General features: G+C 50.7%; 6 protein-coding genes across 10 annotated transcripts in view; 5 read left to right on the top strand and 1 right to left on the bottom strand.

Moving 5' to 3' along the window:
- LOC125954717 (uncharacterized) overlaps positions 1-23,173 on the bottom strand; it is a 25,207-nt gene extending 2,034 nt beyond the window's left edge. The window contains exon 1 of one of the 3 annotated variants that reach the window (XM_049685235.1): positions 23,060-23,173. The gene's annotated coding sequence lies outside the window, so the exon portion shown is untranslated. Of the gene's footprint in view, positions 1-16,906; positions 17,041-23,059 lie in introns of those variants that run through there. The other 2 variants (XM_049685236.1, XM_049685234.1) reach the window with 2 other exon arrangements.
- LOC125954713 (tyrosine decarboxylase) lies at positions 3,350-10,044 on the top strand. Of its 2 annotated transcripts, XM_049685226.1 has the most exons (8): positions 3,350-3,466; positions 4,484-4,863; positions 6,436-6,506; positions 6,589-6,825; positions 8,274-8,979; positions 9,054-9,306; positions 9,383-9,472; positions 9,532-10,044. In XM_049685226.1, exons 2-8 carry the CDS (start codon positions 4,497-4,499, stop codon positions 9,746-9,748), a joined length of 1,941 nt encoding a protein of 646 aa, XP_049541183.1. In that variant the 5' UTR covers positions 3,350-3,466; positions 4,484-4,496; the 3' UTR covers positions 9,749-10,044. The 2 variants fall into 2 exon arrangements, with proteins under 2 accessions (XP_049541183.1, XP_049541182.1); XM_049685225.1 differs by lacking the exon at positions 3,350-3,466 and having other exon boundaries at positions 4,433-4,863.
- On the top strand, positions 10,822-11,904 carry LOC125955665 (uncharacterized). Its single transcript, XM_049686804.1, has 4 exons — positions 10,822-11,117; positions 11,200-11,360; positions 11,428-11,560; positions 11,650-11,904. Exons 1-4 carry the CDS (start codon positions 10,822-10,824, stop codon positions 11,780-11,782), a joined length of 723 nt encoding a protein of 240 aa, XP_049542761.1. The 3' UTR covers positions 11,783-11,904.
- On the top strand, positions 17,351-22,906 carry LOC125954714 (aromatic-L-amino-acid decarboxylase). 2 transcript variants are annotated; one of them, XM_049685228.1, is made up of 6 exons: positions 17,351-17,928; positions 20,058-20,242; positions 20,352-21,274; positions 21,366-21,505; positions 21,938-22,124; positions 22,217-22,906. In XM_049685228.1, the coding sequence occupies exons 1-6, from the start codon at positions 17,799-17,801 to the stop codon at positions 22,377-22,379; spliced, it is 1,728 nt and encodes a 575-aa protein (XP_049541185.1). In that variant the 5' UTR covers positions 17,351-17,798; the 3' UTR covers positions 22,380-22,906. The 2 variants fall into 2 exon arrangements, with proteins under 2 accessions (XP_049541185.1, XP_049541186.1); XM_049685229.1 differs by lacking the exon at positions 17,351-17,928 and adding an exon at positions 17,962-19,779.
- A 926-nt stretch (positions 23,174-24,099) lies between the features above and the next one.
- On the top strand, positions 24,100-26,334 carry LOC125954716 (membrane-bound alkaline phosphatase-like). Its single transcript, XM_049685233.1, has 3 exons — positions 24,100-24,221; positions 24,486-24,856; positions 25,113-26,334. The coding sequence occupies exons 2-3, from the start codon at positions 24,686-24,688 to the stop codon at positions 26,328-26,330; spliced, it is 1,389 nt and encodes a 462-aa protein (XP_049541190.1). The 5' UTR covers positions 24,100-24,221; positions 24,486-24,685; the 3' UTR covers positions 26,331-26,334.
- Positions 26,335-26,623: 289 nt separating this feature from the next.
- The window catches only part of LOC125954708 (importin-7), an 8,200-nt gene continuing 7,323 nt past the window's right edge, over positions 26,624-27,500 (top strand). Inside the window, exon 1 of the mRNA XM_049685212.1 lies at positions 26,624-27,500. This exon is cut by the window's right edge and continues 112 nt beyond it. The gene's annotated coding sequence lies outside the window, so the exon portion shown is untranslated.

Here is a 27,500-nt window from a genome sequence, read left to right as displayed (position 1 = left end):
AAATACTGCACAGCTAGTTGCCCTGAACATCGCCTATCATGTTGTCTGATCAACCAGTCAACCGGCAAGCGACCGCGTCTACAAGGAGTCGCGCGTGCAAACGATGTTTAATTTAATTGATCGAAACCACTTCGCACGTCCGCAGAAAGTCGAACAACGATAAAATGGAACGACGAGATAGCTCATCCTTCTACCCATCATCGCCGAGGAGCAGTGCGCGACAACCTCCAGCCAACTGCGACTGACAGCCAAGTAGTCGTGTCGGGAGAAACCAACGCCGCCTTTGAGACGAACAGCAAATCATTGATGCTAGTGAAGCGAAGTGAAATGTCTTCCTCGTTCGATTTACCTTCCAAACGATCCGCTCATGCATGGGATACAGCATCATCATTCTCATCATTTCCATCTCCGAACGACACGAGACGCACACACACAACCTATTACGACCGGCGCATACGAGAAGCCACCGCAAGGATCGCAAGGGGTGAGAAGTGCGAATTAATTTTCTTTCAAACAACCACCAATTCCTATCAGTGCTATGAAGAAGGCACACCGCGAAGATGCTCACAAGTTCCCATCATCATTTGCTCATTGTTCTGCTAGCGATTCGTTCCTCTGTCCTTCCACTTCCTTCCCACGAGCTATTCTCCGATCCATTCATCCACCATTTCGATATCCCGCATCTACTGCAAGACAGAGAGAGAAAGATGTGAGTTTGCTCCAAGTGGGCACGCGTTCTATTGGTTCTTACCCAGCACAGTACGCAGGAGCACTACTAGCGATGAGATGATATGTCCCTGGTTAGACTGACGCTAGAAAGGGGAGGTCGAATCACCCTCGTGGGCTCCCGTGGGCCAGGCACTCGGTTTGCGCCAAGAAGTTATGCGGGAGGCGTGCAAGAATTTCATTCAGAAATATCCGCAACGGCGTCTCTCTTATCCTCCCTTATCCTTTTGTGGGCTACAGGATTCGTGCGATTGCCTTTTCTTCGTGATGCGACTACATTGTAAGCGGTTGGAATGATTTTGTTGTAGGCTCTCTTTTTTTTTGTAAGAAACAGAACAATTTCTTTACATAACATCCCTCAACCCCTTTAGGAAAATTGGCAAGGCACCAATAAGACGTGAAACGGGACACTCTAAGGCAGTCTGCTGTTCCGATCGAAGTCCAGACAACGTGACAGTGGCCTCTCCACATCGAATGCGACAATGTTGCAATCCTGACGAAAGCGACCTCGACGGTGCCTGGTAACTTGTATGATACGGAGACGAAGAACTCTTGCAAATGTATCCGTGCAATACCGTGTATCAAAATTTATTAAAACATCTTTAATTGAATTATAAAACGTACTCCACATCACACTACATACTCCTCGTGGACCTATCTTCATCATCATCATCATCATCATCATCATCTATCAACAGGTTAATTACAGCGGGCGTCCTCGGTGTCAATGGCATAAATTACGACGAAGAATAAGCGATAGGTACCCTTACGCCCTCGATAGGTTATGAAATCTGGCTGGCTCGGTGCCTGGCCTGGCACCATGGCAGCATGATGATTGATGGTGTCAATCAGCTGCCAGAGCATCGATCGCGAACCTCCTCTGCCTATTTTCAACGCCGCGAAATCGCGAAAACGGTGTTAACGCACGGGGCCGGGAATTCCAATGCTCTCCACTTCCAATAACCCCCGTTGCTCGCGGTCACAATAGCGTAGCCCCTTCCAAGCTTGACGAAATTTGACATAATAAAGTCCTGTCCCTAGCCTGTGGTCGAAGTACAGGATTTTAACATCCGCGCCGAGAACGCGGGGAGGGCGAACATGTCCCACAGGGTAATGAGGGTCTCGCACTCCCAACAATAACCAATTTCACTCAAAACCACGTCTCGTCGTAAAATGATGACTAACGGCAACTGCACACGCCGCCGCCTCTTCATTGATTTATGAGCTGGCCGGCCGAGTGCCGGTGGCTTGAGGTAAAGGTGATTGAAAGTTAATTGATTTGATTGTGTCGAGATGGAAAAAACAAAGCAAACAGTGGAGAGGAATGGAAATCATAAACGTGCTCGCGTACTGATGCTTCCCCGGGCATCAGGTCGAGCTCACCGTTGACCCTGACCGCGAGATAACCAGAGACTTTAGCTAATACTATTTGCTTAGCTCTTTATTCAAATACCGAATAACTTAATTGCATTTTATAAAAACCTAACAATGGATTACAGAACATGCAGCAGGATTACAGGATGTAAATTCAAAATCAATGCGTGCATAGTAGGCTATGAAGCTCGCAGAAGCAGGACAAAGAGCTTCTTTCTTTTTATTCCCCAAATCGTATTGCGTTTGCATGTCAGCGGATTCTGATAACCCAGCGATGGGGTGCTGCTTGCAATAGCCCTTCCGGCCAAAAACGGCCGACCGCATTATGACGTCAATGAGGAAAAAAAACCAGAAATCATTCGGCGCAACCACCAACATCGACATCAATGGGCAGGATGGCTGGTGCTAAACATCCCGTGGTCCCGGACCCTTTTCCCCTTTCTGAAACCCTCTGATCAGCGGCGGGTAATGGTGTGACAGTGAAGAGGGAACTCCTCTTTATCGTGGGAACGGGAAATTGTTTTCCAACATCCAGGCAGCATCATGGCATCTCAAAAAAAAACTCCCCGATTGGATATCATCAACCCCCCGCGTGGAGCATGAAAACGCAGCGGAGAACATTCTTTCGATAGAAGCCGATCGATACGGTGCCGCCACTGCCGTCGTCGTCATCATCCTTTGGCTTCGTTGCTTTCTACTTTTTCTTACTGCTGCGTACCCCGACGAGGACATCATATTCGTGCGTTGGTGCCCCTGTTCCTGTCTGGTAGCGTACCACCGCCGGATCGGTAGCGACCGAATATACGGCAGTACGCATCGGAATGCGCCATCCAACGAAGTACTCCTCCAAAAGCAAAAGTTCTTCTTCTCCACCACAAAGGACGCCGAGCTGATGTGATTCCGGTCGTGTTCGGGGCGCTCGGTGCACAGAACGAGATCCATGCCGAAGTGTTAACGAGGAAAGGATCTGGTTCCCAACCGGGAATCGCTATCTCGTACGCCACTGCTGCCGCGACGACGAGAACACGCTGATTATAGCTGGAAGGATGAACGATGATGATGATGAAGGATGAAGGTTGGCTGGAAAGGATGCTGGTTAGTGGACGATGCGTACGCACAGCGAACGAGAGAAAGATAGACCGGGTTCGAGCCACGAAAGGATCTATGCTGACCGGCAGGACGATTCAGTTGATTCAGTTGGTACCGAGAACTCGCACCGTCCGGTTCACACAGTGGTTGGAAAAGTGTGCGAAAGTGTCAGCAGCACAAGGATCCTCCTCCTTTGGTCAGTACCGTTGTGCCCGTGTAAGCACAATCAGGATCAGCAGTCAGTGAGAGAAAGGTGTTTCCAGTGAAGCAACAAGTGGTAGGTACGGAACGATTTTCGCATCATAACATTGATAAAGTGATTGAGTGAAATCTGATCAATTGTAGTGGTTTGTGGAGTGGTGTTCTATAACAGCTTTGAAACCCCATACTAGACAAGCGACACATATTGGTTATCATGAAGACACTAAGGTTCAGACTGAATGATGTGTTTGATGGCAATGAGATCTGTTCTACGAAAATAAAAAAACAGTCCAATAAAGTTATAGTGCGTTTGATAAGGAGAAGTATTACCTAGTGCCCATCTACTGGCCACCATGGCACCCTTGTACTGAATCTCAACATTCTGGACCGTATCGTTATGTGATCAGTGTTTAGATTTACCTTCTGACGTAATCATGCATGAGTTATCTACTTCTCTAAATAGACACCGTTCAGAAAATCGTTAAAACCCAAGATGAGACATCCCAGTTACGCAATTAGACCCGGGTGGTGACTAACGGTGCCCAAATAGTTCCATCTTCTTCACTATCGCTGCGCACCGGCTCGACAGTTGCTAACCGTCGGAAGTAAACTAGACACTATCAAGATGGTAACTAGCTTCGATCTTCGTTAATCCCGTCGACACTCCGTGTAGATCCCTACAATCCGAGAAGGGGGGTGGTGTTTAAATGCATCAAGAACATTGACCGCATCACGCAAAGCGCGCAACGCAGTATTATAGGCAGACAGTCAGCTGTTTTGCTATTTACAATTTCCAATCTCGTGGCCGTAAAACTGCCCACCGGCTTGCATGCAAGGCCTATAAAAAGAGTGCCACAGGCCACCCAGCCCAAGCCCATTACGGTATTGCATCAGCCGGTCGCGGATTAATGGTCGTCGCGACGTCGGTGGAATTTGCAAATTGTTTACAGATTAGAATAGCTTCTCTCCAAAGAATTCGATTGCGCAGTCCTCGTCGTCTACCGCTTGACGACAAACAGGAAGATCGATCCGACACCCCTGTTGGCATGTCGACGAATGGTTTCATCTACTTTGTCTCTTTGATCCCTTCCAGAGCCCTGCGAAGCATGGATAGCAAAGAGTTTCGTCGCCGCGGTACCGAGATGGTCGAGTACATCTGCAACTATCTCGAGACGCTCGAGCAACGGCGCGTTACGCCGAGCGTGGAACCGGGCTACCTGAGACTGCAGCTACCGGATGAGGCTCCGGAAAATCCGGAACCGTGGGAGAGCATTATGCAGGATGTCGAGGATAAGATTATGCCCGGTGTGACGCACTGGCAGCATCCGCGCTTCCATGCGTACTTCCCGTCGGGCAACTCGTTCCCCTCGATACTGGGCGATATGCTGAGCGACGGTATCGGCTGTATCGGGTTCTCGTGGGCCGCCAGTCCGGCCTGCACCGAGCTGGAGACGATCGTACTCGATTGGTTGGGTAAGTCCGCAGCATCACGGTCAGCACGGTGGTAGCACGTCACTCAAGACGTCATATCGGCGAAATTAAGGAGAACCTTGTACTAGTGCCGTGACTGTCGTCGTGACTCAAAGTCAAAACCACAATCCGTACGTAAGAGATGGACAAACGGACCTCCAAACAAGATGCGGGGTGGGGCCGCATGAATGAATTCGAGTATTTTTAGACACAAACTTTGGGGGCCAAAAATAGCAGTCTCTCGAAGCTTGCTTCGGTGGGGAAGAAGGGGTGGGAATGTGTCGGAACCAACACAAATGAATTCCGCTCCTTCTTCTCCATTTCACCGCCTTCTCTGAATCCCTCAATTATTTTAAACAAACATCTTCATCGTTTTGTCGACACAAGCGGCTACAAATTGAAGCCGTGATGGAATCGACGGAGTTTTAACGAACGAAATGGGTTCAGGCATCCATAGATCATAATGAAATGGCACTTCAAATCAGCTGGTGATCACCAATTTATGGGCATGATGAGGCAGATTTATGATCGCCATTGCCGCTCAACATGATCGAATTACATGTTTCATAAACTTATAGCGATCGCTGAAAAGGAGCTTCTAATATATTTAACAAATTCTTTACGAACTCAGATCCCGATGACCTATTAGATCTCGCGCAATTAATTGCAATGCCTCACATACTTCACACATGACTCACCAACTTTGCGAGTGCCTTTGCGGTTCTAAAGCCAAAGAGCCACGCAAGACCATGGCAGCATAGCAGTGAAGAAACACTGAAAATTCCAAGGAAAATGTTTCGGTTTAACTTGAAAGTGCTCTTCCAGGCAGCATGCTAGGGAACCGAGAGCGCGAACCCCCGGATGCCTTAGTGTAAGTCAACGTGACGCCTCGGTGCTAGCTGCTGGTCGTAACGGCATCTCATTATCATAAATAATCGATGATAGAATGGATGCCAGATGCCCCACCACCGAACGCGCGCATAACCCCCCGGCAAGTTTCTATTGCCGAGACACTATAGAGCGAGAGCATCCTGGTGACGATTTCTAATGCTCGTTCACACCGAGGAGAACTGGGTCGGTTCTTCGATGTCGGGGCGCGCGTTGTAAATGCCAGCGAACGAGGCATGTTTTGCTGTAAATGTTACAGGAGCTGATGAAATTTTAACCACTTGTTACGCACTAAAGAGAGAGAGAGCCTTCCGCGGGCGTGATAACTGATGGCGGCGGCACGCTGGCGCAGATGATAAATTGCATTTTAATTAGATCAAAACCATCCCACCCTCCGACAGACTCTAGGTTTTCACTTTTCCTTTGGCCGCGAAATGGGCCGCAGTCTTAATCTTATCATTCTATCGCCCTAGATCGCATGGTGCGCTCGTCTAATCTCAAACCCACGCCGCGCAGTGGGCAGCGTTGCCGTGAAGTGACAATTGAATCCTCCTTAACAACTATCTCAAACTATCATAACCTTGTTCCACGTTTGACCATTAACCCCCGGGCCTAGGCAAAGTGTCGAGCCGTTAATTAAAATGCAGCTACTAATTATAAGAGGAATCTCTTCCGTTTCGCCCGCAGGCAAAGCAATAGGGCTTCCGGATTCATTTCTGGCCCTTAAACCGGGCAGTCGCGGTGGTGGCGTCATACAGGTACCGATAGCCAAATATCGTTTATCATCTCATCAACTGTCACAGCATTTCTTAACGTCGTCGTTTATGTTCTGCCCTATAGACGTCTGCCTCGGAGTGTGTCCTGGTGACGATGCTGGCCGCCCGTGCTCAAGCTATCAAGTATCTGAAGCAGCAGCATCCGTTCGTCGAGGAGGGCCACCTGCTGTCCAAGCTGATGGCGTACTGCTCGAAGGAGGCACACAGCTGCGTCGAGAAGGCTGCCATGATCAGCTTCGTGAAGCTGCGTATCCTCGAGCCGGACGAAAAGTGTTGCCTACGGGCCGATACTCTGATAAAGGTAGGTCGGGGATTTTCGGGGTTTTGGGCAGCGCACTGCCAGGGAACCACTGTCACTACCAAATAAGGGTTCGATGCGCCAGCGATGGTGATGGGCCACGGTTGTAAACAAAGCTCCTCCAAAGGATCGAAACCAAAACAGGGAAATCGCAGTCGGTGGCCTCGTGCGGGAGAGTGTTTGTCTTATTTTAAGACATCTTCCCGGATCGTTTGAATAGGTGGGCAAAGGTGGTAGGTGAAGAGGTGCCGAAAAGATAGTAGCTGCCAGCTGCTGATGTTCCTACGCCCACCACTCCAATCGATGGTTCGATTTTGGAGAAAGAGAGTTTCCATTTACTGTAAACACAGGCGCTCGTTACGTCCGGCACCGTGAACCCTGGCGTGACTCACGAGGGTGCGCCTGCGATGGAGCGTAGACAGCAGATGTTGTTGGTACTCCGGTTGCACCTCGCACCATTTTCGACCTAGACGGGTCGGGAAAAACGAAATATCTTTCCTCGGAGAGCGGAGGTTTAAGGTGTTGTGTTTTGGTTGAAAGAGTGTCAAAACATGGTCATCGATTACAACAGCTCCTCCTTCGTTCATTCATCGTAGAACATAGCGCAATCGATGTGATTCATCTTGCTTATAGGACATGCTTCTGGTCTTTATGAATATGTAATCTATTTATCCTTTAATCGATTTCTCATTTTAAACATCTTCATCTAGCCTCATCCGTATTTTTTAACGCCTGCCAGGCCTCGGGTGTCTACTATTCGATCAAAAGAAAACCCATGAAGAAGTCGAATCTCGTTCCTCGCTAGCACGGCCGTTGCTGTTGAGCCGGTTGCCCTTGGTGCTGCTCTAGCAGGCGGCGTGCCTGCTGCTGACCGTGCCCGAATCCATCCGCAAACCCTTTCCGGTAGCCCTCGTCAAAATTGCGCTGATAGTGCGTTTGCCGCCCGGCATCGATCCCGTCCGCGTAACCGGCCTTAATGAGTGGTTCCGCCAACCGTTTCGCATCGCGGCGCGAAATGTCAAAGTCCTCCTCCTCCTTCTCCGGTGGATCCATGGCACGCGGCGACTGTGTGCGACTTGCCTGCGGTTGGGAAGAAGATGCACGGATCAGCGGATGCGGGTTTTTTGTGGCTGTGTGTGTGGGTGTGTTTAAAACGAACGAACGAGACGACCAGGAGCGGCAAGGAAAGAACAGCATCAAAAGTGATGGCCTCAGGCCTGTAATTTGCAGTGCTTTTGACTGGCATTTCAATCGAAGCAACAACGCCGATCCTTGCCGAATCTATCGATCCTGATTGGACACATAAAAGAGTATTAATTGAAGTAACCAGCGCGTTGCTTATGCGATGGCAACAGGATGGCACACTGTGTTCAACGACTATGATGAAGTGTTCTAAAACATCTCCGTCTTTAAAAAAATTATTAAGACCTTCTCTCACGCTCCCTTATTAGGCCATAGAGGAAGACGAGCAGCAAGGGCTGATACCATTCTTCGTCTCGACCACGCTCGGTACGACCGGTTCCTGTGCGTTCGATGATCTGGCTGAGATAGGTGCTGCGCTGCAGCGATTCCCAAACGTCTGGCTCCACGTCGATGCAGCGTACGCCGGTAATGCGTTCATCTGTCCGGAGCTTAAGCCACTGCTGAAGGGCATCGAGTACGCGGATTCCTTCAACACGAATCCCAACAAGTGGTTGCTGACGAACTTCGATTGCTCGACACTCTGGGTGCGTGATCGTATCCGGCTAACGTCGGCTTTGGTTGTCGATCCGCTCTACCTGAAGCATGGTTACTCGGATGCCGCCATCGATTTCCGCCACTGGGGTGTACCGCTGAGCCGTCGGTTCCGTTCGCTCAAGCTGTGGTTCGTCCTGCGTAGTTACGGCATCTCGGGTCTACAGGCTTACATCCGGCACCATATCACGCTTGCCAAGCGCTTCGAGGCACTAGTGCTAAAGGATGCCCGGTTCGAGGTGTGCAACGATGTCAAGCTGGGACTCGTGTGCTTCCGATTGAAGGGTACGGACCGTATCAATGAGAAGCTGCTCAGCAGTATCAACGCATCCGGTAAACTGCACATGGTACCGGCCTCGGTGAACGATACGTACGTAATTCGATTCTGTGCCGTGGCGCAAAATGCCAAGGTGGAAGATATAGGTAAGGTGGTCCCGAGAGAACCAAGGAACGGATCATCAGACTAACCCTGTGTCCTCCAAAATGTACACCGACAGATTATGCCTGGGATGTGATTAGCGACTTTGCCGCGGAAACGCTCGAGAAGGAGCAGGCAGACGAAGTGAGCGAGATTGTCGATCGACGCAAGACACACACGCTCGCCCAGAAGCGCTCCTTCTTTGTGCGCATGGTTAGCGATCCGAAGATCTACAATCCGGCCATCAACAAGGCCCAAACACCGCACCGAATGTCCGGCGAGCTTACTTCACCCGGACACGATGGTACCGTAGTAACGGTGCAGTCACCGAAGTAAGTAATCCGCTAGCGAGTCGCTATAACTCTTCCAACGCATTCCAATTGTCTTATGCATCTTCTCCTTCTCCAGGACTCCCGGTTCGGCTACGTGGATCAGCTGGCCTCTGGCGTTCCTATTCGCATCGGCCGATGATGGATCTAAAAATGATGTCACCTTAAGGTAAGATCATACGATGCGTTTTGCCACGGAATAAACAATACTTTCCGTCTGCCGCTTAGGTTCCGTCACCTGGACACCATGATGCGACTGTCGGCGTCACGCCGTAACTCGGCCACGGGTGGATCCTCACCTTCGCCCGAAGCCGAAAATGGCATCACCTTGCTGAAGTCGCCCAAAAAATCCCCAATACTGCAGCGAAAGCGTGGCACATCGCCTAATCCCTCATCCGCTGCAGCCGCGGCCGCATCAGCGAACAGTAACGGATCCGGCAAATAAAGTCCATCATTCCCGTCATTCCCGTACAATCTCCCTCCATCAGCTGCAGTGCATCGCTCTAATTACGCTCTATATGGCCAAAATGTCGTGTTACCTTTTCTTCCTCAATACTCAATACATTGCCCCAAATCTGCCAACACGAAGTCAACCAGATTGAAATAGACTCCGCCAACAGATACTGGTTGTCTCCCTCCAAAATCCCCTCACCACAAATGGACTATAAATGGAACTAGACTCTACTAGCGCTCGTGGTAGCGAATTGTTGAAAGTAAAATCGCTGTATTTATTCACTGAAAGCACACACACAAATAAACAAATGATTGAACGAAACCCAACGGCAAATCGGCGTCGGTCTTTCTATACGGGTTTTATGGACTTCTCACCGCATCCACTCCGGTGATCGCTTATTTTTAGAGAATTCTATAGTAATAAGCAACTTGCGCCGCCGATCGGAACTGGTCATTAACATTGCACCAAGGCAAGCCGAACCGTTCCGAAATTCCTTTCCAGATAGATCGGGGTTATTGAGTAGCTGCGTGCGTCGTCGTCATCGTCATCAGTTAGGAATATGGCAGAGTAAATGAACGGGAGAGAGATCCAGCCAGCCAGCCAGCCAGTCATTAGCGTTTCCAAATCTAAACAGCGCATCTTCGTGAGACACTTCTTTCGGGGGGTGCCACGCGAGGTGAGCGCACTTTATTATCGAAAATGCGCAATTGTTCCAACGCCGAATGTCGGCGCACCTAGAATGGGGTGTGTTCCGAAGCAAACAACAATACCCTGTCTGCCCTGTCTGATGGCCTTATCAGTGGTCGCGGGGTCGCCACCGCCATACGTCGACGTACACGCCACGGAATTGACCTCTACAAAATCTCGGTACCCTGACGATCCCAGTAGGTCGTGGAGGGCGAGACCAGGTTATCGATGAATACACATTATCATCGCACCGGATGGGCCATGGGGTGAGCAGCATACGGTAACCCAACGGTCGCCCGTGGTACCAATCAGTTGTTCCGCAGCGCCCAAGCCATTCAGACTAGCGAGTGTTCATCGGCGCCATTCATTGAAACACCATGTTGTTCCGGACACAGATGTTGCTCGTCCCGCTACTGGTAGTACTGTTGTTTGGGATCGGTTGCCGGGCGGAAGAAACGGCCACAGTGGAACCACCAGAACCGCTCGACTTCTCGTACACTCGGCTTTGGAAGTACGCGCAGCAGCAGTGCGATTTGAAGGGAATAACGCAAACAGAGTTCACCAATTCCTGGCTAACGGTACGGCGTTGCCTAAAGGATACGCTCGATGTGGTGCAGCTGAACGAAGACTCGATGCGAATGGATGCCTCGAACCAGGAAGTGATCCTCACAAGGTAAGCAGGCACGCAGAGATCATGTGTTCCTTAGTGTGCCAACCCCTCGATCAATGGATTAATGCCTGTTGCTCCCGACTAGACACTGTCCGAAGCTGTACGAAGGAGTCAAGTGCTTCGATCCGTTCGTTGAACTCGTGCGAACCTGTGTCGATGAGGAAAGCTTCGAGATCTTCAGCTCCCTGCGAGCTTGGTTCCGTGACATTCTGGACTTTCTCTGCGAGAGCAATGGAACTAATTTTGGTAAGACAAAGCTACTGGATTAGGATTACTCTAGAGTTGACCTGTCAATGTCTATCTATTTGGCCAGTGTACGACAAGAAGAAGCATGATGCGTGTACGCGTGACCTCAACGTGCACCTTATCACATGTGCAGCCGAAAACATGAACTTCATTATCACGCCCCAACTGAACCGAAGGAACCTGTCCGAGGAGTTCTGCAAGTAAGTGTCCTCTTGATGGCCGTTAAAAAAACTTCAGGAACCCTATCTGGCTATTTTACTAATTGCTATTGCTTCTTCTTCTTTCTTAGCATGCTTACTAAGGCGAAGGACTGTTTGCTGGGGAAACTGAAACCCTGCGATGTGTTCGCAAACGGGGCCCGGCTTTTCTACAAAAACTTCATCCAGATCACCTCCTGTAAAGCCACAACCGATCAGCATTAAGCAGCGAGGAGATTTGCAATAAATTAACGATCCAAACATTTAACTCTCTGTTTGTGTCACGGTTACCATGGTCACGCTAGCACGCCTGTGCACGCTGGGATGAGAATACACCTGACGAGCGTCACGTGCGCCTTCAACCGTAACCGCGCGACAGGTCCGAGAGGTCGTCAAGCGGATGAACTTTCACGCTCCGCAACCGCAATCCATCTTGAGAAGGTGCTGATGGCGAATGGTGAAATTGTAGCTACCCGCTAGTGGGGGATGGTTTGAACAGTTTCGGGCCAATGATTCATCTTGGTAGCCCCCAAAAAAGTGGAACCGGTTCCGCCTTCGATCGACCATGCGCGCCTCCTCGAAACCGCAAAATTGGTTCACAAATACCAGGGCGAAGATGAAGTCGAAGACTGTGTCGAGGCGGTAGAGGAATACATAGCGACATAATTATGTACCCGCGGAGTTTGCGCGTGCGATTCGACACGTTTTACTGACTGCGGGTGCCAATCTTCCGGCCGATCGGTTCGTCGCCGGTGTCAGTCAAGGCAGGCCGCGCGCCGCGACCAGTGCCACCCTCCGCTTGATGACGAAACTGCGCAAAAATATTACTCAATGCGATCGAGTGCGCGACGGTGCGATAGAAGTGTTAAAAACATTGGATGGTCAAAAAGGAATGAAAAGAAAAAAGAGGATCACGGCCATGCCACCCCGCATGCCACGGCCATCATCATACTCTGGTGATCAGTCTGAAGGCAGAAAGCCAATGCCCGATCGCATGCGCGCGCCCGCGCTGGGTGTAAAGTAGAAGACAAGGAAATCCCCAAAGCGAGCAGCATTGGGCGGGCACGGACCGCAAATTTCTGCAGACTCACGCGAAGTGCACAGAGTAGACAGCGGCTTCATGAATGAGTATTGGGTTTCGATGGAGCGGCAGACAAGTGATCGATCTCTCTGTACACACACACCATCGGTGTACCTGTAGCCATGCATAGCTCGCATAATTCGCCCAACCGATGACGCACTCATCGTGACGTTGCATGTTTGTTGTGTGGGTCTATTTGGGTTGCCGTTAAGGAGAAACCGTACCCATACTTCATGTGCTTAGACACTCGCAAGAGCAAAATCCGGCAGGGTCTTGTGGTCGCTCTCTCCACCATTGATCGAAATGGTGGACTTTGGACTGTTTACTTTGCATCATTTTTTATTTTTTATTTCTGCTGTGACGATTCAAGACAGCGACTATCGTTTCTATCATCAACGCACCAGAGATGAAGAGGAAGTTGCCCTGCCCTTTATTTGGCCTAGGTATTCATGGACAATTCCGGGGGGGGGAGTTTGGTTTGTGTTTTTTGGAGAATTTTATGGTCCAAATTCCCACAAAACCACCACCTCAAAGCGGCATGCCGGCGGTATTTCAGCAACGGAACAAACGAGTGAATCATCGCCCGCCCAAGTACAGCTGAGCCGCACCGTTGCGGGAGGTGATGCTAAGCGGCAGAACTGTGTTAACCTAATTGTCACCCCCGGTGATGCACCACGGCCATTTGGCACCTTGTTGCCTCGTGATTGGTGTTGTTCTCGGTCTGTTCACACACTGGCAATCCCCTTGGTGGGATTCAATTCGAAAGCGATTGTCCATTGCCAGGGGAATTGTGCTTTACGAAACAATATCGGAGTTTATGTTTTGTTCTCCGAAAAGCTCGAGCAACAACGGAGGGCGTGTGATCGCAAATTGCAGTGCGATGCACGATCCCCACCATTTTTGTGGGACCATCACGTTTAGCAACGGTGCTAGATCAGTCCAGAACGGTAGCTAGACGGTGACGATCCAGTTTGTTCCATAGACCACAGGTGATTATGCTGGTTAGAAGATAACCACTTGGTTACTGCTTCTATGTCAAGGTAAGAATCCAAATTGCTGTTGTTGATGAGCATTTTTGCAGCATTGAGCAGATTTCACTATTAACTGCTCAGTAATATTAACACAAACTGCAAGCCCTTCGCACAGATAACAGGCCAGTTCGCAGCTAAAAACATACACCAGCTGCTTTGCCTTTACGCAGTTTATGATTTCTACCTACTTCAGTTTGTCACCACATTTACCTTTCTAAGTGCAACGACGTAATGGAAAACTCACTTCAGTCTAGCGTATGCAACGTCAAACAAGATCGATTGGTTCCGCAGTCAAGCCCATATGTCGCTTTTCACAGTCCACGATCCAGCATGTTTGCATATTACTCAGTCAGCAGCTGGAAATCGCAACATCTGATCAGATAGCGGAGTGCTAAGTGCGCAACCAACCAACCTCTGGTCTACCCGGTAATGATGTTCTAAGGTAACGGACTCAATGAGTCGCACATATCACCATCTCCTCGCATGATAAGCTTCCATGGGACGCCAGTTCGCGATCGTGATAAGCCACCGTGCTGGTGAATCATTCGGACGCATCTTTTGGGAGGCTTTCGATAAGTGCGCCGCATCTTATCACTGTTGCTATCCAGCCCGATCGATCACAGTGAGTGTGTGTAAGTGTGTGTGAACACAAACTCTCGTTCAATACAGTGATACGCACACGAAACATGGCTTCTAAAAGTTAGAAACACATTTCATTAACTGAAAAGCATTTGCACAACGACCAAGTGTCAAATTTGATTGATAGTATATTTCAATCACATTAACTATGCTATGGTTGTTATGGGGTTGTTACTATGCTGCATGCTGTCAATCATAGTAACGTTGTTGCAAAACTGTAAGATCAGTTTCGTCCACAAATCTTCACTTGTAAAGGCGCCATTTTCCGTGCGGATAAAGATATCATTCTGTTGACCATATGCCTCATCATCTAAACACCAGGCGTCCCCATCGATTATTATATCACTGCGCAAAGCCCACAAATGGTCAGCGGCTAAATTGATTATCGGCAACAAAAACAAACGAACACACGCACGCAGGCAAGCACGCGCGTAACATGATAAGTGCAGAATCATAACTCTGATAAAAAAAATCCCATTCTAAAGCTAGTGATTCCCGCATTCGAACATCAAACGAGTGAAACGAACATGAAGTAATTAGAGCGATAAGGGGAGCGCGGCGCAACATCACCTGTGCTAGATTAAAAGCGAAAAGTCCCCCGCGCGCATATCAGCGACGTGATTCACCGCCCGTTCCAAACACGCCAAGCCAGGCCAGCTGGTGGAAATGAAGAATCGCCCAACCCCAGCGGACACGCGAAGTATGTATCGTGGCATCATTTCTTGGGGCGCGTTTTCATCAATGAATTCCCAACAGAGCACAACACACCATCTGGTGGGCGCGTGTGGTTGGTATGCCGTCAGACCACGGTCAGCGCGGTGCTCTGGCTTCATTCAAACATCCGCATCTCGATGCGTGCGTCCGGCTTTCCAGCGCCCGCGAATTGGCTGACAAACAAACGATAAATTTTGAGCAAATGCGGTTCTCTCTCGATGAAATTGTTTGAAAGCATCTCATGACGTCACTCGAGGGAGCATCATCAACGGGCCCCTAAATCATATCTTCAGCTGACCCCCCCTCCGAAATCTTTAAACGCGTTCAACGATGATCGTAGAAGTTGGCATAATGAGTAGCACGCCACGTACTGGCTGTTTGCGGGTACAACGGTCAACGGTCAATGAGAGAGATCGGACGGAGTTTGGAATTTGCTTAAATGCTAACGCGCGTGCTAATTGACAAACTTTGATTGCCTTGGCTCCAGCGTACTGTGCGCAAGACCTGAGCAAAACGGGCTGTCCCACAAGAGTGGGTCCAAAGTACGACTCCAACGTGCACATTCGCAACATTACGTCAGACCGGCTTGATCGATCTGCGCTGTCCGCGAGGCAACTGTCAGCGGTCGTCGTCGTCTTCGTGGTCGCCGTCATCACGAGGGCAGCACGTGTTTCACTTCCCAGACCGCTGACCACAAGAGCCACCGATATGCCGGCAGCGTTTGTCTTGGGTAGTGAAGGTCTTGCAACGGGGAATCACCAGGAAGCACGATCGATGGACGATTGATAGTAAACAGTAAGATATGATAGCTGCCCTCCATCACGGGAAGATACCCTACTCTGTCCATGGTCCAATGAATCAGCAGATCGAATTGTGTGCGGAATTTAAAGAATTTTTTCTCGTTAAAGCGAAATGGACACCTTGAAGCTGAAAAGAAGGCGTTCACGGAGAGTTTAATGTAAATAATCGTTTTACGATGTGGCAGCCTGAAGACTTGCACTCGCAAACACTCCGTCCCTTTCTCCCCAGCAGGTTCTAAGGAAGACCAGCAAAAGGTCAGAGCATGTGGTGAAGCACAAGACTTCTTAAAGCCCCACGCACTCTAGGTACGCCCTAGAGACTCTGTAAACACCGGTACCGGCCGGCTCATCCTACCGTGACCATTGAATATTCTTTTGAAACCACGATCGGACATAAACTTGGCCTGGTTTCATTGGGGCCACATTGGGTCTCTCGCATTCAGACCCTCGTCTTTTTTTTTTTGGTACACCGCTGCCTGGAGGGGGCATACATGAGTAAGACTATCCGGTTTCGATCTTTTTCCGCCGGCTTAAAGGAAATACCAGCGCCAGGAGTCGATTGAAGACAACATGAAGTCATCATCCGTCTGCAGGATATGAATCATGTGGCCATTTGGCAGGGCCCAAACCGTTTTCAGCGAGCCCATCATTCCAGGATGCAGACATCCTAGGCATCAAACATTGTAACCGATCTGATCAGCAGCAACATTCGATGAGTAACGTCCAATAGTAATGCTAGGAATGCAATAGTTGTAGGAATGTGCTGATCATCGGGCGGTGCTTTTCTTGGGACTGCATGTATCATGCTTGCCAAAGTACTCTACTCGTCCAGAGTAATCCACGAAAACCACGACGATAACGATACCGCGGCCGTGGCTGCCTTTTGAAGTGCAGAAGCTCATTTGCTTAAATATCGATTACGTTCTGATAAGCGAGCGGCGCCGCAATCGACTCACTGGCGGCGGGGCCCACCGCTGGCATGTTCAATATTGACTTCCAACGGGCCAAGCGGGTGACCGGTCTAGACCGTTGCCTGGCGCAGTGTTGATACATGTTGCGAAATGGTTTATAGCTGGCTCCCTACCTTATGCTACCGGATGGCAGGAATGGGCCGGACTTCTGGATCGACACGGCACCAACTACACAACAGCTGTACTGACGCGGAACACGTGGAGACTAAGCACGCAGCGCATCATCAGCGCAACCTCTAATGCCACTCTTCGAGTGCCTGTCCCTCCCCTCATCAAGGGCCAATCTGCGCGAACGCCGGGGGTTTGCCAGTGGATCGGCGAGCCCATCGAGCCGGAATACGCCCGAATGAGAAACTACTCGCGATACTCGCGCGGAATTTCATAGCCGGGAGATGAGTACCGTGACCGAGGATTCACGTCATCACTATTCAAAAGGAACCGACCTACCGACGACTCTCTCGCTCTATCTCTCTGTGAGTATGCTCTCGCGGCCACTGCAAAGGCGCGACGACGACGACGACGTCGTGACGGCCTTTCGCGACGATAAAAGCTTTCGTGCGGTCCCGAACTCCGGCAGTAACGATCTTTTAGCGCGAGCGCAAGCATTGCCTAGCGAGCAAGAGAGCAAACCACACGAAGCCAGAAGCTGTGTGGTATCCTTCCAAAAATCTAAACGAGATAATTTTGTGGCACAATCCGAGATCACGTTCAACAGTGTTTGATTGGTATACATAAACGAGATATTCAAGCGAGATCAATCGGTCAAAACAGAGTGCCAGTGAGTGCGCTCCAACACAGTGCGCCATCAGTTGACTGTAAGCGATCTACCATTAAGAAGTGATCGATTGGAATTGCGTGTCCGGTGTAGTGTGCACCGGTGGAAGAAAGAGTAGCTTGAACGGGAGTTCCCTCCCCCACCCCGATAACAAGTGTGTTGTGTTTGCCTGGAACGTTAGCAAAAAGGCGGATTGAAGAAAACCGTGATAAATCAACAGCTTCATCAAGATGAACACGGAGGAGTTTCGAAAGTACGGTAAACAGATGATCGATTACATCTGCGACTACGGTCAGACGATCGATACGCGTGACGTCGCACCGACGGTGGATCCGGGATTTTTGCGTCAACTGCTGCCAGGTAGGTGGAGGTGGAGCGCGTTGTGTTCTAGGTTGTAACAACCATTTGAGACGCGGATACATTAACGGACAACATTCTAAGTGTGGACTAGACACAAGCCATTTGCGAAAAGTGCAGACAGATGTACTCTCTGCTATTGCCAGCTACATGCCAGTGAGAGTGCAGCAAGAACCATCATGCTTCAGACGGAATGCTGATAGCATAGAAAAGCTCGACACACGGTCTTATCTTCTAGTCCAGTATAGTACCGTCTTCACGTGACACGCTCAGTAACAAGCAGCTAATTACCAGCGTTGTGTTCGGTTCATTACATTTCCCTTCACCTCACCAAACCCGATAGCACCACCCAGTGTGCTAGTGTGTAGGCATTTGCTGGCCCCGTTGCTGCGCTATGGCCTCTTGTCATCTGCTTCCCAGTCTCGCCGACCCATACTCTGACGTACATTTGACCGAGCCATCCCTTCTCGGGGGCACAGGCTTAACCCAGCACCGTATGCGATAATCCGTTTTGGCTCGCCTGTGGCTTACCCTTCCACACGGACCTGTGAAAACGAGTTCAATGTTATCCCTTCAACGGCACGAGCCACCGCTCAGCATCGTCGTCGTTAAGGTTTCAATTGCTCACGTTTTAGACCTCTCCAAGACGCCTCTTGAGCTCAAGACCATTTGGAGAATGGCGATCTGCCTTGAACGAAACCGGACCGCACATGTCACACCCCATCGCTTGGCTAAGCCGCCGCCTCGTTGGGGACCACCACCGCTTGCTGATCTTTACCGTGCGATTTGACGTAGGTGTCAAGAGTGACACGTTTTTTTTTGTTTGTTATCTCGTGACAAGCGGGACGACAGGACGAGCGAAACTACCGGAAGTTGTTTCGCAGCGCAGTGGAATGTATGTGGTTGGACAGACAATAGAATGCGCGCCCCAAAAAATCTCCCGCCACGAAAAACTTCGTTAGGCCGGAAGCAACAAAAACCGAGATCCGGAGCATGCGATTGTTGAACAAAATGCTACGAAAGCAGCATGAGATTGGTCACTTGGATTGTCACACAAATTATCGGCACATCAATCGACCGAAAACGCGGCGATGTTTGTAAACAGCGTGTACGACACGGGCTTCCGCTAAATTGGATACGGTCGCAGCCGGTTGTGTCAGGCGATCCGTAGAAGCCGATATATTACATCAGAATCTAGTAGCCTGTGGCGTGCGCGGTTTATTGATCTAGCGTTTACGAGTGCGCTTGTCGCTGTCCAAGCAAGAGACGAATGGGCTGGCAGGCGAAATGGCGGAATTTACACAGAACAGAAGCTCTGTACCTCACGAACCGGTGCTAATCTCTGGGAAATCTCCCGGATATGGGCGTTGGTCGTTTCTTTTTTTCCTTTTTTTCATTCGCCTTATTAACAACTCCTTGCCGTCATTTTGTGAGGGGATTCACTGGATGGCCAGAAATGCCAAGCCAACAGCCAGGTTGATGGCTAGGTTGGTGCAGCATGATGGTTGACTGAGGACGTTTGAAGATGCTGCCATTCATCGGTACATACAGATCGGTGATGCTTAACCTCTTTTTTATCCTGAACAACAACAAGGGGCGTTCGTGGATGCTAAACATTCGGCAAACGTAACCTATTTCTTCGGCACGGCTCTTCGATCCCATGGTAACGGAGCGCATGGTAACGCACCGTGTACGACCGGTTGGAGTATCAAGTGACTAAATAGACATGGTCATCATAGTAAGCGGAACGAAGTGCATCGCAGTGCATGATCGCGATGCAACGTAAATATTACGAGCCGGATCGGACCGAAACTCCAAGAATGACCACAAAAGTGCCGAAAAGGATTTTACGAGGTATCGTGACCGAATGGAATCCAATGGTTGATTGTTAATACGATTACAAACGAGGGGGGGTGGGCTGGCCAACTAAAATTACATTCCGCGCGCTCTATCGAGCGCAACACGCACACTAGCGACGCTTCGATCGCTGACTTATTGAGTAAACATAGCAATTTTACTACTCTCCATTAACCACCCGACGGTGGCCGGCGATGACGACGGCCACCATGACCTTCATTTTGGCATCCTCTTCTCACCAACGATCTTCCCTTTCTTGTACCGTTCGATTGCAGATGAGGCACCGCAGAAGGGCGAAGACTTCAAGCGCATGCTGGATGACGTCGAGACGAAGATCATGCCGAATATGGTGCACTGGAACCATCCACGATTCTTCGCCTACTTTCCGGCCGGCAACTCCTACCCATCGATCCTGGGCGACATGCTGAGCAGTGCGATCGGGTCAATTGGTTTCTCATGGGTAAGTGGCGGAGAGCAAACATTTGCGCAGCACTTGAGCACTCGCGGTGCCCATTTTCACCACGCTCACTTCTCTCACATCCCGATCTTTCCTCCATTCGCACCACCAGGCATCCAGCCCGGCCGCAACCGAGCTGGAGACGATCGTCCTCGATTGGTACGCGAAGGCGCTCGATCTGCCAGCGTTCTTCCGTAGCGATGCGAAGGGTACACGCGGTGGAGGCGTCCTGCAAGGATCGGCCTCCGAGTGTGCGCTCGTCTGCATGATGGCGGCCCGGGCCCGCGCGATCAAGGAACTGAAGGGTCCCCACGTCGACGTACACGACAGCGTCTATCTGCCACAGCTGGTGGCGTACGCATCGAAGGAAGCACACTCGTCGATCGAGAAGGCCGCTAAAATGGCGATCGTGAAACTGCGCGCGCTCGATACCGACAGCCGCGGGGTCTTCCGCGGTGACACGCTTCGCCAAGCGATCCAGGAAGATATGGCGCAGGGACTGACGCCCTTCTTCGTTGTGGCCACCGTCGGTACGACGTCTGCTTGTGTGTTTGATAATCTCGTCGAGATCGGGCAGGTGTGCCGTGAGGTGCGCAGCATTTGGTTCCATGTCGATGGTGCATACGCGGGCAATTCCTTCATTCTGCCCGAGATGCGCCGGTTCAAGGAGGGACTCGAATATGCCGATTCGTTCAACACGAACCCCAACAAACTGTTGCTCACCAACTTTGACTGTTCCGCCATGTGGGTGAAGGATGTGAAGTCGTTGACGACGGCACTGGCCGTCGATCCGCTCTATCTGCAGCACGATCACAGCAGTGCGATCGACTACCGGCACTATGGCATCCCGCTGAGCCGCCGGTTCCGTGCGCTGAAGCTTTGGTTCGTCTTCCGCTCGTACGGTATCGTGGGACTGCAGAAGTACATCCGCAATCACATCGCACTGGCCAAGCGCTTCGAGGCGCTCGTCAATTCCGACGATCGTTTCGAGGTGCGAAATGACGTCAACCTGGGTTTGGTGTGCTTCCGGTTGAAGTGAGTATTATTCGAGTTGCGAATTATGCGACGTCTGGTGCAACTGACGGCCAACAACCTCTTTACCATCTTCTGTTTTTGTTTGACACAGGCAACAGGATCGCATCAATCGGGATCTGCTGGCCAGAATCAACCAATCGGGCAAGTTCCACATGACACCAGCCATGGTACGCGGCAAGTACATCATCCGATTTTGCGTCACGTACGAGCACGCCACCGAAGAACACATCGGTAAGTCTCTCCCCCACCAGAGAAGCGACAGTTTTAACACCATCTGGGCGCTCCCCCGCTTCCGCCTCATTGCGATCGATTAGCATAATTGTCGTTTATCGATTTTACACCCGATATTATGCACGGTACGGTGCCGTACTCTCGATGATACCGCCGACCAGAATGATAATGATGGTACGCTGATGATGGGTCATGGCTACAGGTGGTGGTGTGGCCAGCAGTACCCGGTGGAGACACAACGGATATGACACATTCACACGCATGGTGGTACACACGTGCTTTATCGCCATAGCATGATGCAACATTACGCAATGTGAACTGATATCAGGTAGAACGGATTGGGTGGACTGATAACAAACAAAAACAGGCGTTCGTAGTCGCAAAAATGAGTCTCTTAACCGGTTCCCTTATCCTTCATTCACCTCACGATAGATTACGCTTGGGAGGAAATTAAGAATTACGCCGAGGAGACATTGGTGGCCGAGTGTCCGGAGGAGGTGCAAGAGCCGGCAACACCGACGGCCAAGAAAACACCGAAAAAGCTTACCCGCAGCATGTCCACCCGTTTCTCCTTCACGCGCAGCGTTTCGAGAGAGATTTTCGAGCGACAAAACAGTCGGTAAGTCAACGACTCCCTTTCGCCGCGTGGGTTCGTTTATTAATCGCAATACCCTAATCCTAATCCTTGCTACTCTCTTCATTCCATGCCAGCTCGCAACTCACGGATGGATGCACACCGATCGTCATTATCGATACCGATGACATCCTGGAGAGTTTACAGCGTGCGTCGCGCATGAACGGTGAGCGGAGTGGCACGAACGAGACGTACGACGACGACGGCGACACCGACAGCACGGACGAGGCCAGCAATTGACTAGGAGGAGGCCGCACCGTGGATTCCTGTAGCTCTCGATCGTCCGAAACTGGCGAATCGTCCGAGGGGCCAACAGCAGTATCGCCGGTAACGGCCGGGAACGGAACCGCCACGATCCTTAACCCGAAAGACAATGGGTGTAGCTGCCCGTACCACCGGCATCTGAGACAGCACCTACAGGAATCACGACCGGCCAAGTCGAAGAGCTGCTCCCATATTAAGCAGTTGTGATAAGCTCATCGTCGTCGTCATCGTTGTCGTCGACAGGCGACTACTGGTACCGGGCACCGGTACCGACTGAAAAGTATTATTTATTTGTGTAATTACTGTGGCCGGGAAGCCGGCAAATGCCGGTGGCCACACTCTCTAGACTGTAAGAACCAGTTTCTATCTCGCCATGACGCCAAGATTGCCACTCCGAAGGGTTGCAGCGTTGGTAATGCTTCTTTTCGTAGGCACTTAAGAGTAATTCATGTTTTGTATGTACTTCAAAAAGGCACGATAATAAAAGTGAATGTATCGATATAGCCACTTGTTCCGGTTCCACTTTGTTGATCGCTGGCACTTTAAGGGTTCAATTGTTTACATTCCGGCAGGGCGCGCTGGCGGTACACGTGCAGAACGGGGCCCAGCGAACACGGAGCGATTTTGCGAATAATTAAACAAAATGAGGAACTTACCGGACCTGTGTTTGGGGCTGCTGGCGTGGTAATTCACTGGATAATTTACTAAAAACTGCACAATTTCCGGCAAAAATCACTTCGAGCGGCCTCCGGTTTGACAGATCGCGAGGAAAATCGTGCTCGGCATTTTAGCACGATAAATTGGCCATATAGAGGCTGGCCATATAACTTGGGGCTTTTGAGTTCGCTCACACTTTTTCAAAATTTCGCCGCTAAAGTCGAACCACTCTTTAAAAAAAAGGGGCAAATTAAACAAACCTTTTCAGCCGAACACGATTTACTGGCCGAACGGAACCCAAGAACAAGCTGCCGGGAGCTCATGCCCCTGCCCCGCAACTTCTCAAACCGGTTGGTTTTGGGGCACACCAGCACGATTCCTGTCGGTTCCAGAATAGTGTTTATTTTCTTTGAATTATTTCTTTAGAAAACAATCGAATATGAATCGATCTGCAGCAGCATTTGTGTGCGTATAAAATAAAAAGAAGCATCGAATTAGCGTTCCGCGCTTGTTTGCATTGCGAATTAGCCGACTGTTAAAATAGCGCACGTTCATGCTGGTATGCAAGGTTTGCGCAAATTATGTGCAGTTGCGATCCCGAATTACCCGTCCAATGATAACGTAATGAATGAATTTACATCCTGCAGAATCGCCAATTTTCCTCACCAAGACCTTCTCTTCTTCTCTGGGACCTGTTACCATAAAAGGACGCTACTGCGTGAAGTGCTAAAACAGTAACACCTCACACGCCATCGCTGCGGTGACAACACGTGTAGGTGATAGTGGCGCATACTCTTCAGCTCTTCAGGCTCTGCGCTCTGATCTGCTGTCTATGAATGCTCTGATACATCACAGCACCACATCAGTGTAACCGGCACACCTGTAACCCACGGACGTCGATCGCTCGCACAACGCAGGTGAACTGTTGGCACACGCGGATCGCCACCGCCCTATCACTCTACAACCCGCGATCGTCAACGAACGAAACCATGGACGCTGGTAGGCGGCCCACTGCTATCATCATTGCGTTGCTGCTGGTGGTTGTGCATCAGAGTGATCAAACGATCGTCCAACAATCCGCTGACCGATCAAGGACGGCCGATTCTTCTTTGCCTAAGTTCACCAACCAAGCCACCGTCAATACGACCGAGAGTGAAAGTGGTAAGTTTCGGCGGGTATCGGTGGTATCGATAAAAGAAGCCGCAAAATTGTAATCACCATTTGATCGCTGATTGGTAATCAATTTGTGCTCAGTACATCATCATCATCATACTTTCTGTGGCAAAAAGGGTGAAAAAGCGCGACGCGTGGAAGAGAGAGGGAGAAAGATGCGAGTGATCGAGTGCGTAATCCGCATCCGTGTGATCGTTACACTTCCATTAAATATTGTACCCCGTTCCTCTCTATCTACACCCACTCGAGCAGCGATCCATCCGCCACCATCACTGACACCGGCCGCTCTTGATGCTGATGATGATGATGTTAATGATCTATCCCGGGCGAAAGGAACTCAACCACCGGTAGGACCGGTGGTACGCCAGAAGAGGCTAGTGTCGGCGGCGGACTTTGAGACAACGGCTCAATACTGGAACATCGGTGCCCAGTTGAAAGTGAAGCAGCATCTGATGCGGCGCGCGAACCGAAATGTGGCCAAAAATGTGATCTTTTTCCTCGGTGACGGCATGTCGATACCGACGCTCGCCGCCAGCCGTATGTATCTCGGTCAGCAGCAAGGCCATACGGGCGAGGAAAGCCAGCTCTCGTTCGAAGAGTTCCCGGACGTTGGACTCGTGAAGGTGAGCATTGCAACTGCTGCTACTGTTCAACAGAGCTGCTGCTGAATGTTAATGTGTGTGGCTCTTGGTGGCTCTGCTGGAGCAACAAAGTGCAAAGTTGGAGATGGATTTTGAATATAGGAACCCGTGCGATGGCGCCAAAGAGTAGTTTCATGAGCTTTCACGGCCGGGCACGTTAGCCGAACGTGATGATACGCTGCCCTGAGACCATTTCTAATCTGCGGCTCTGTTGTTCTACCTACCTTCCGCCGTGTAGACTTACTGCATCGACAAGCAGGTGGCGGATTCGGCTTGCTCGGCCACGGCGTACCTGTGCGGTGTGAAGGCTAACTATGCCACGATCGGTGTAACGGCGGCCGTCAACTACAGCAACTGTGCCGCCAGCCTCGACACCCGAAATCACGTGCAATCGATCATGGCATGGGCACAGGCGGCCGGCAAGGCGACCGGGTTTGTAACGACCACACGAGTCACGCACGCGAGTCCAGCCGGTACCTACGCGCACACCTCAAACCGGGACTGGGAGTGTGATGCGGATATGGCGCGCTTCGGTGCCGATCCGACCCAGTGCCCGGACATTGCTAGCCAGCTGGTGTACGGTGAGACGGGCAAGAAACTGCGAGTCATTCTGGGTGGCGGCCGACGGAAGTTTATTCCGAAGGCACTGAAGGATGAGGACAACATTCCCGGTCAGCGGATGGACGGTGTGAATCTGATCTCCCAGTGGTACTATAGTAAACCGCTCGGAACGGCCCGGTACGTTTCGAATCGGGCTGATCTGCTGGCACTCAACTTCACGGAGGTGGACTATCTGATGGGATTATTCAGTGCGGATCATCTACCGTTTCATCTCGATGCTCGTCCCGATGTGGACCCTTCCCTCGGTGATCTCACATACGCAGCAATCCGTACGCTCCAAAAGTACCCCGAAGGATACGTCCTGTTCGTGGAGGGTGGAAAGATCGATCTGGCGCACCATTTCACCAAGGCGGCCAAAGCACTTTCGGAAACGGTACAGCTTTCGGAAGCGGTTCAAGTAGCCCAGCAGCTAACCTCTGCCGATGATACGTTGCTACTGGTGACCGCAGACCATTCGCATACGATGTCCTTGTCGGGATACGCTAAGCGGGGTAACAACATTCTTGGTTTGAACGGACAGCTCAGTGATGGCGATCGGAAACCATACACGACTCTATCGTACGCCAACGGTCCCGGAGGACCGCAATCCGGACCCCACGGTGAACGTGTCCAGCTGACGGATTCGATGCTTCGCGATCACGACTTCCAGTATCCGAAAGTGGTGCCGATGAAGTATGAAACCCACGGTGGAGATGATGTGGCTCTCTTCGCTTACGGGCCCTGGTCGCATCTTTTCGGCGGAATGTATGAACAGAACGTCATACCTCACCTCATTGGCTATGCCGCCTGTATCGGGAGTGGGTTACACGCGTGCCACGAAAAAGATAACGTGTAGGAGCAGCAGGCCCGCGGGCTACGGGTGGCGTCGCGCAGCTTTTATCTTTTTGTTTCGTTTTTAATGCAGTCTTTTAAGCGCGTGTTGTGTTGTGTCGTAATCATGTGTTTTGTAAATAAAATTCCCATTGTTGTGTGTGGTAACAAAGTCGTCGCGACGGTGTTTACTATACTTGCTACTGGAAATCATCTGCAATGGGGCCACGAGCGACTCAGGACTCCTGTTTGCGCGTTCGCGGAATCGGATAGCATTTGTCTTCAATGAAAGAACAAGATTAGATGGAATGTGCGGTGTGGAAGTTTATTCGAGGTATGGAAAATTCCAGAAAATCGTCCCTTATGTGTTCGTAGAATCGCACTCAAAGGGGATAACGAAAATTCTTTTTCCCTCAAGGATCCTGGAAACTCGACGAAAGAATTTAGCGCGCGTTCGTGTGAATCGATCAAACCACGCGGCGCAAGCAAACGATGCTAGCCATTTCGTTTTCAACCAAACGCCGCTGACGTTTTAGCTGTCACCGTTGACATTTCGCGAAAAAGGAAGAGGAAGAAGAAACTCCTGCACGCGCCGCCTTGCGCTAAAATCCCTGCCGAAAGAAAACGAAAACGAGCGAACTCTTTCGTGGGTCCGCCGAAATCCGTCGCCGTGCATTTTGTGGTGCAATCTTCCCGGATTCCCCGCGCCGCACGTGAGCCCTCCCCCTGTGCCTGCTGCCCGTGCGTGTCCGCCGCCGTTGTGTGCCGCGGTTCTGCCGCCACCGCCGCAGCTGCCGGTTTTTTTTTTGTAGGAATTTGCCGCTTGAACCGCGTGGTTTGTTAGCAAGGAGGAAAAACGGGCGCTCATCATCCTAACGTTGTCGTCGCCGGTGTCGCCAATATTGTCCCCACAAGATTCGCGAACTAGCAGCCCCTCCTCGTCATCCCCATCCGCGAATCGATTTCAACCGGGGTGTGTGCGTGTATGTGTGTGCAGTGTGCGTCGTCGGTGGTGAAATATTAAAATCCGTTTTGTGGCGTTGCGGGATTGGCCAAGAACCGCTTTCTTGCTACTGGAGAAGATTGCCTGCCAACTACCGTTCAATCTCTCCTAGCACCGGGCAGCTTTTGTCCCCGTCGTTCGCGCCGTGAGTGTTCGTGTAGCAAGTGATTTTAGGTTAGGGAAGGTGACAGT

The sequence above is a fragment of the Anopheles darlingi genome, chromosome 3 (assembly GCF_943734745.1).
Source record: "Anopheles darlingi chromosome 3, idAnoDarlMG_H_01, whole genome shotgun sequence".
Lineage (NCBI taxonomy): Eukaryota > Metazoa > Arthropoda > Insecta > Diptera > Culicidae > Anopheles > Anopheles darlingi.
Note: the sequence above shows the minus strand (reverse complement) of the source record. Positions and strands in the feature narration are given on the sequence as shown.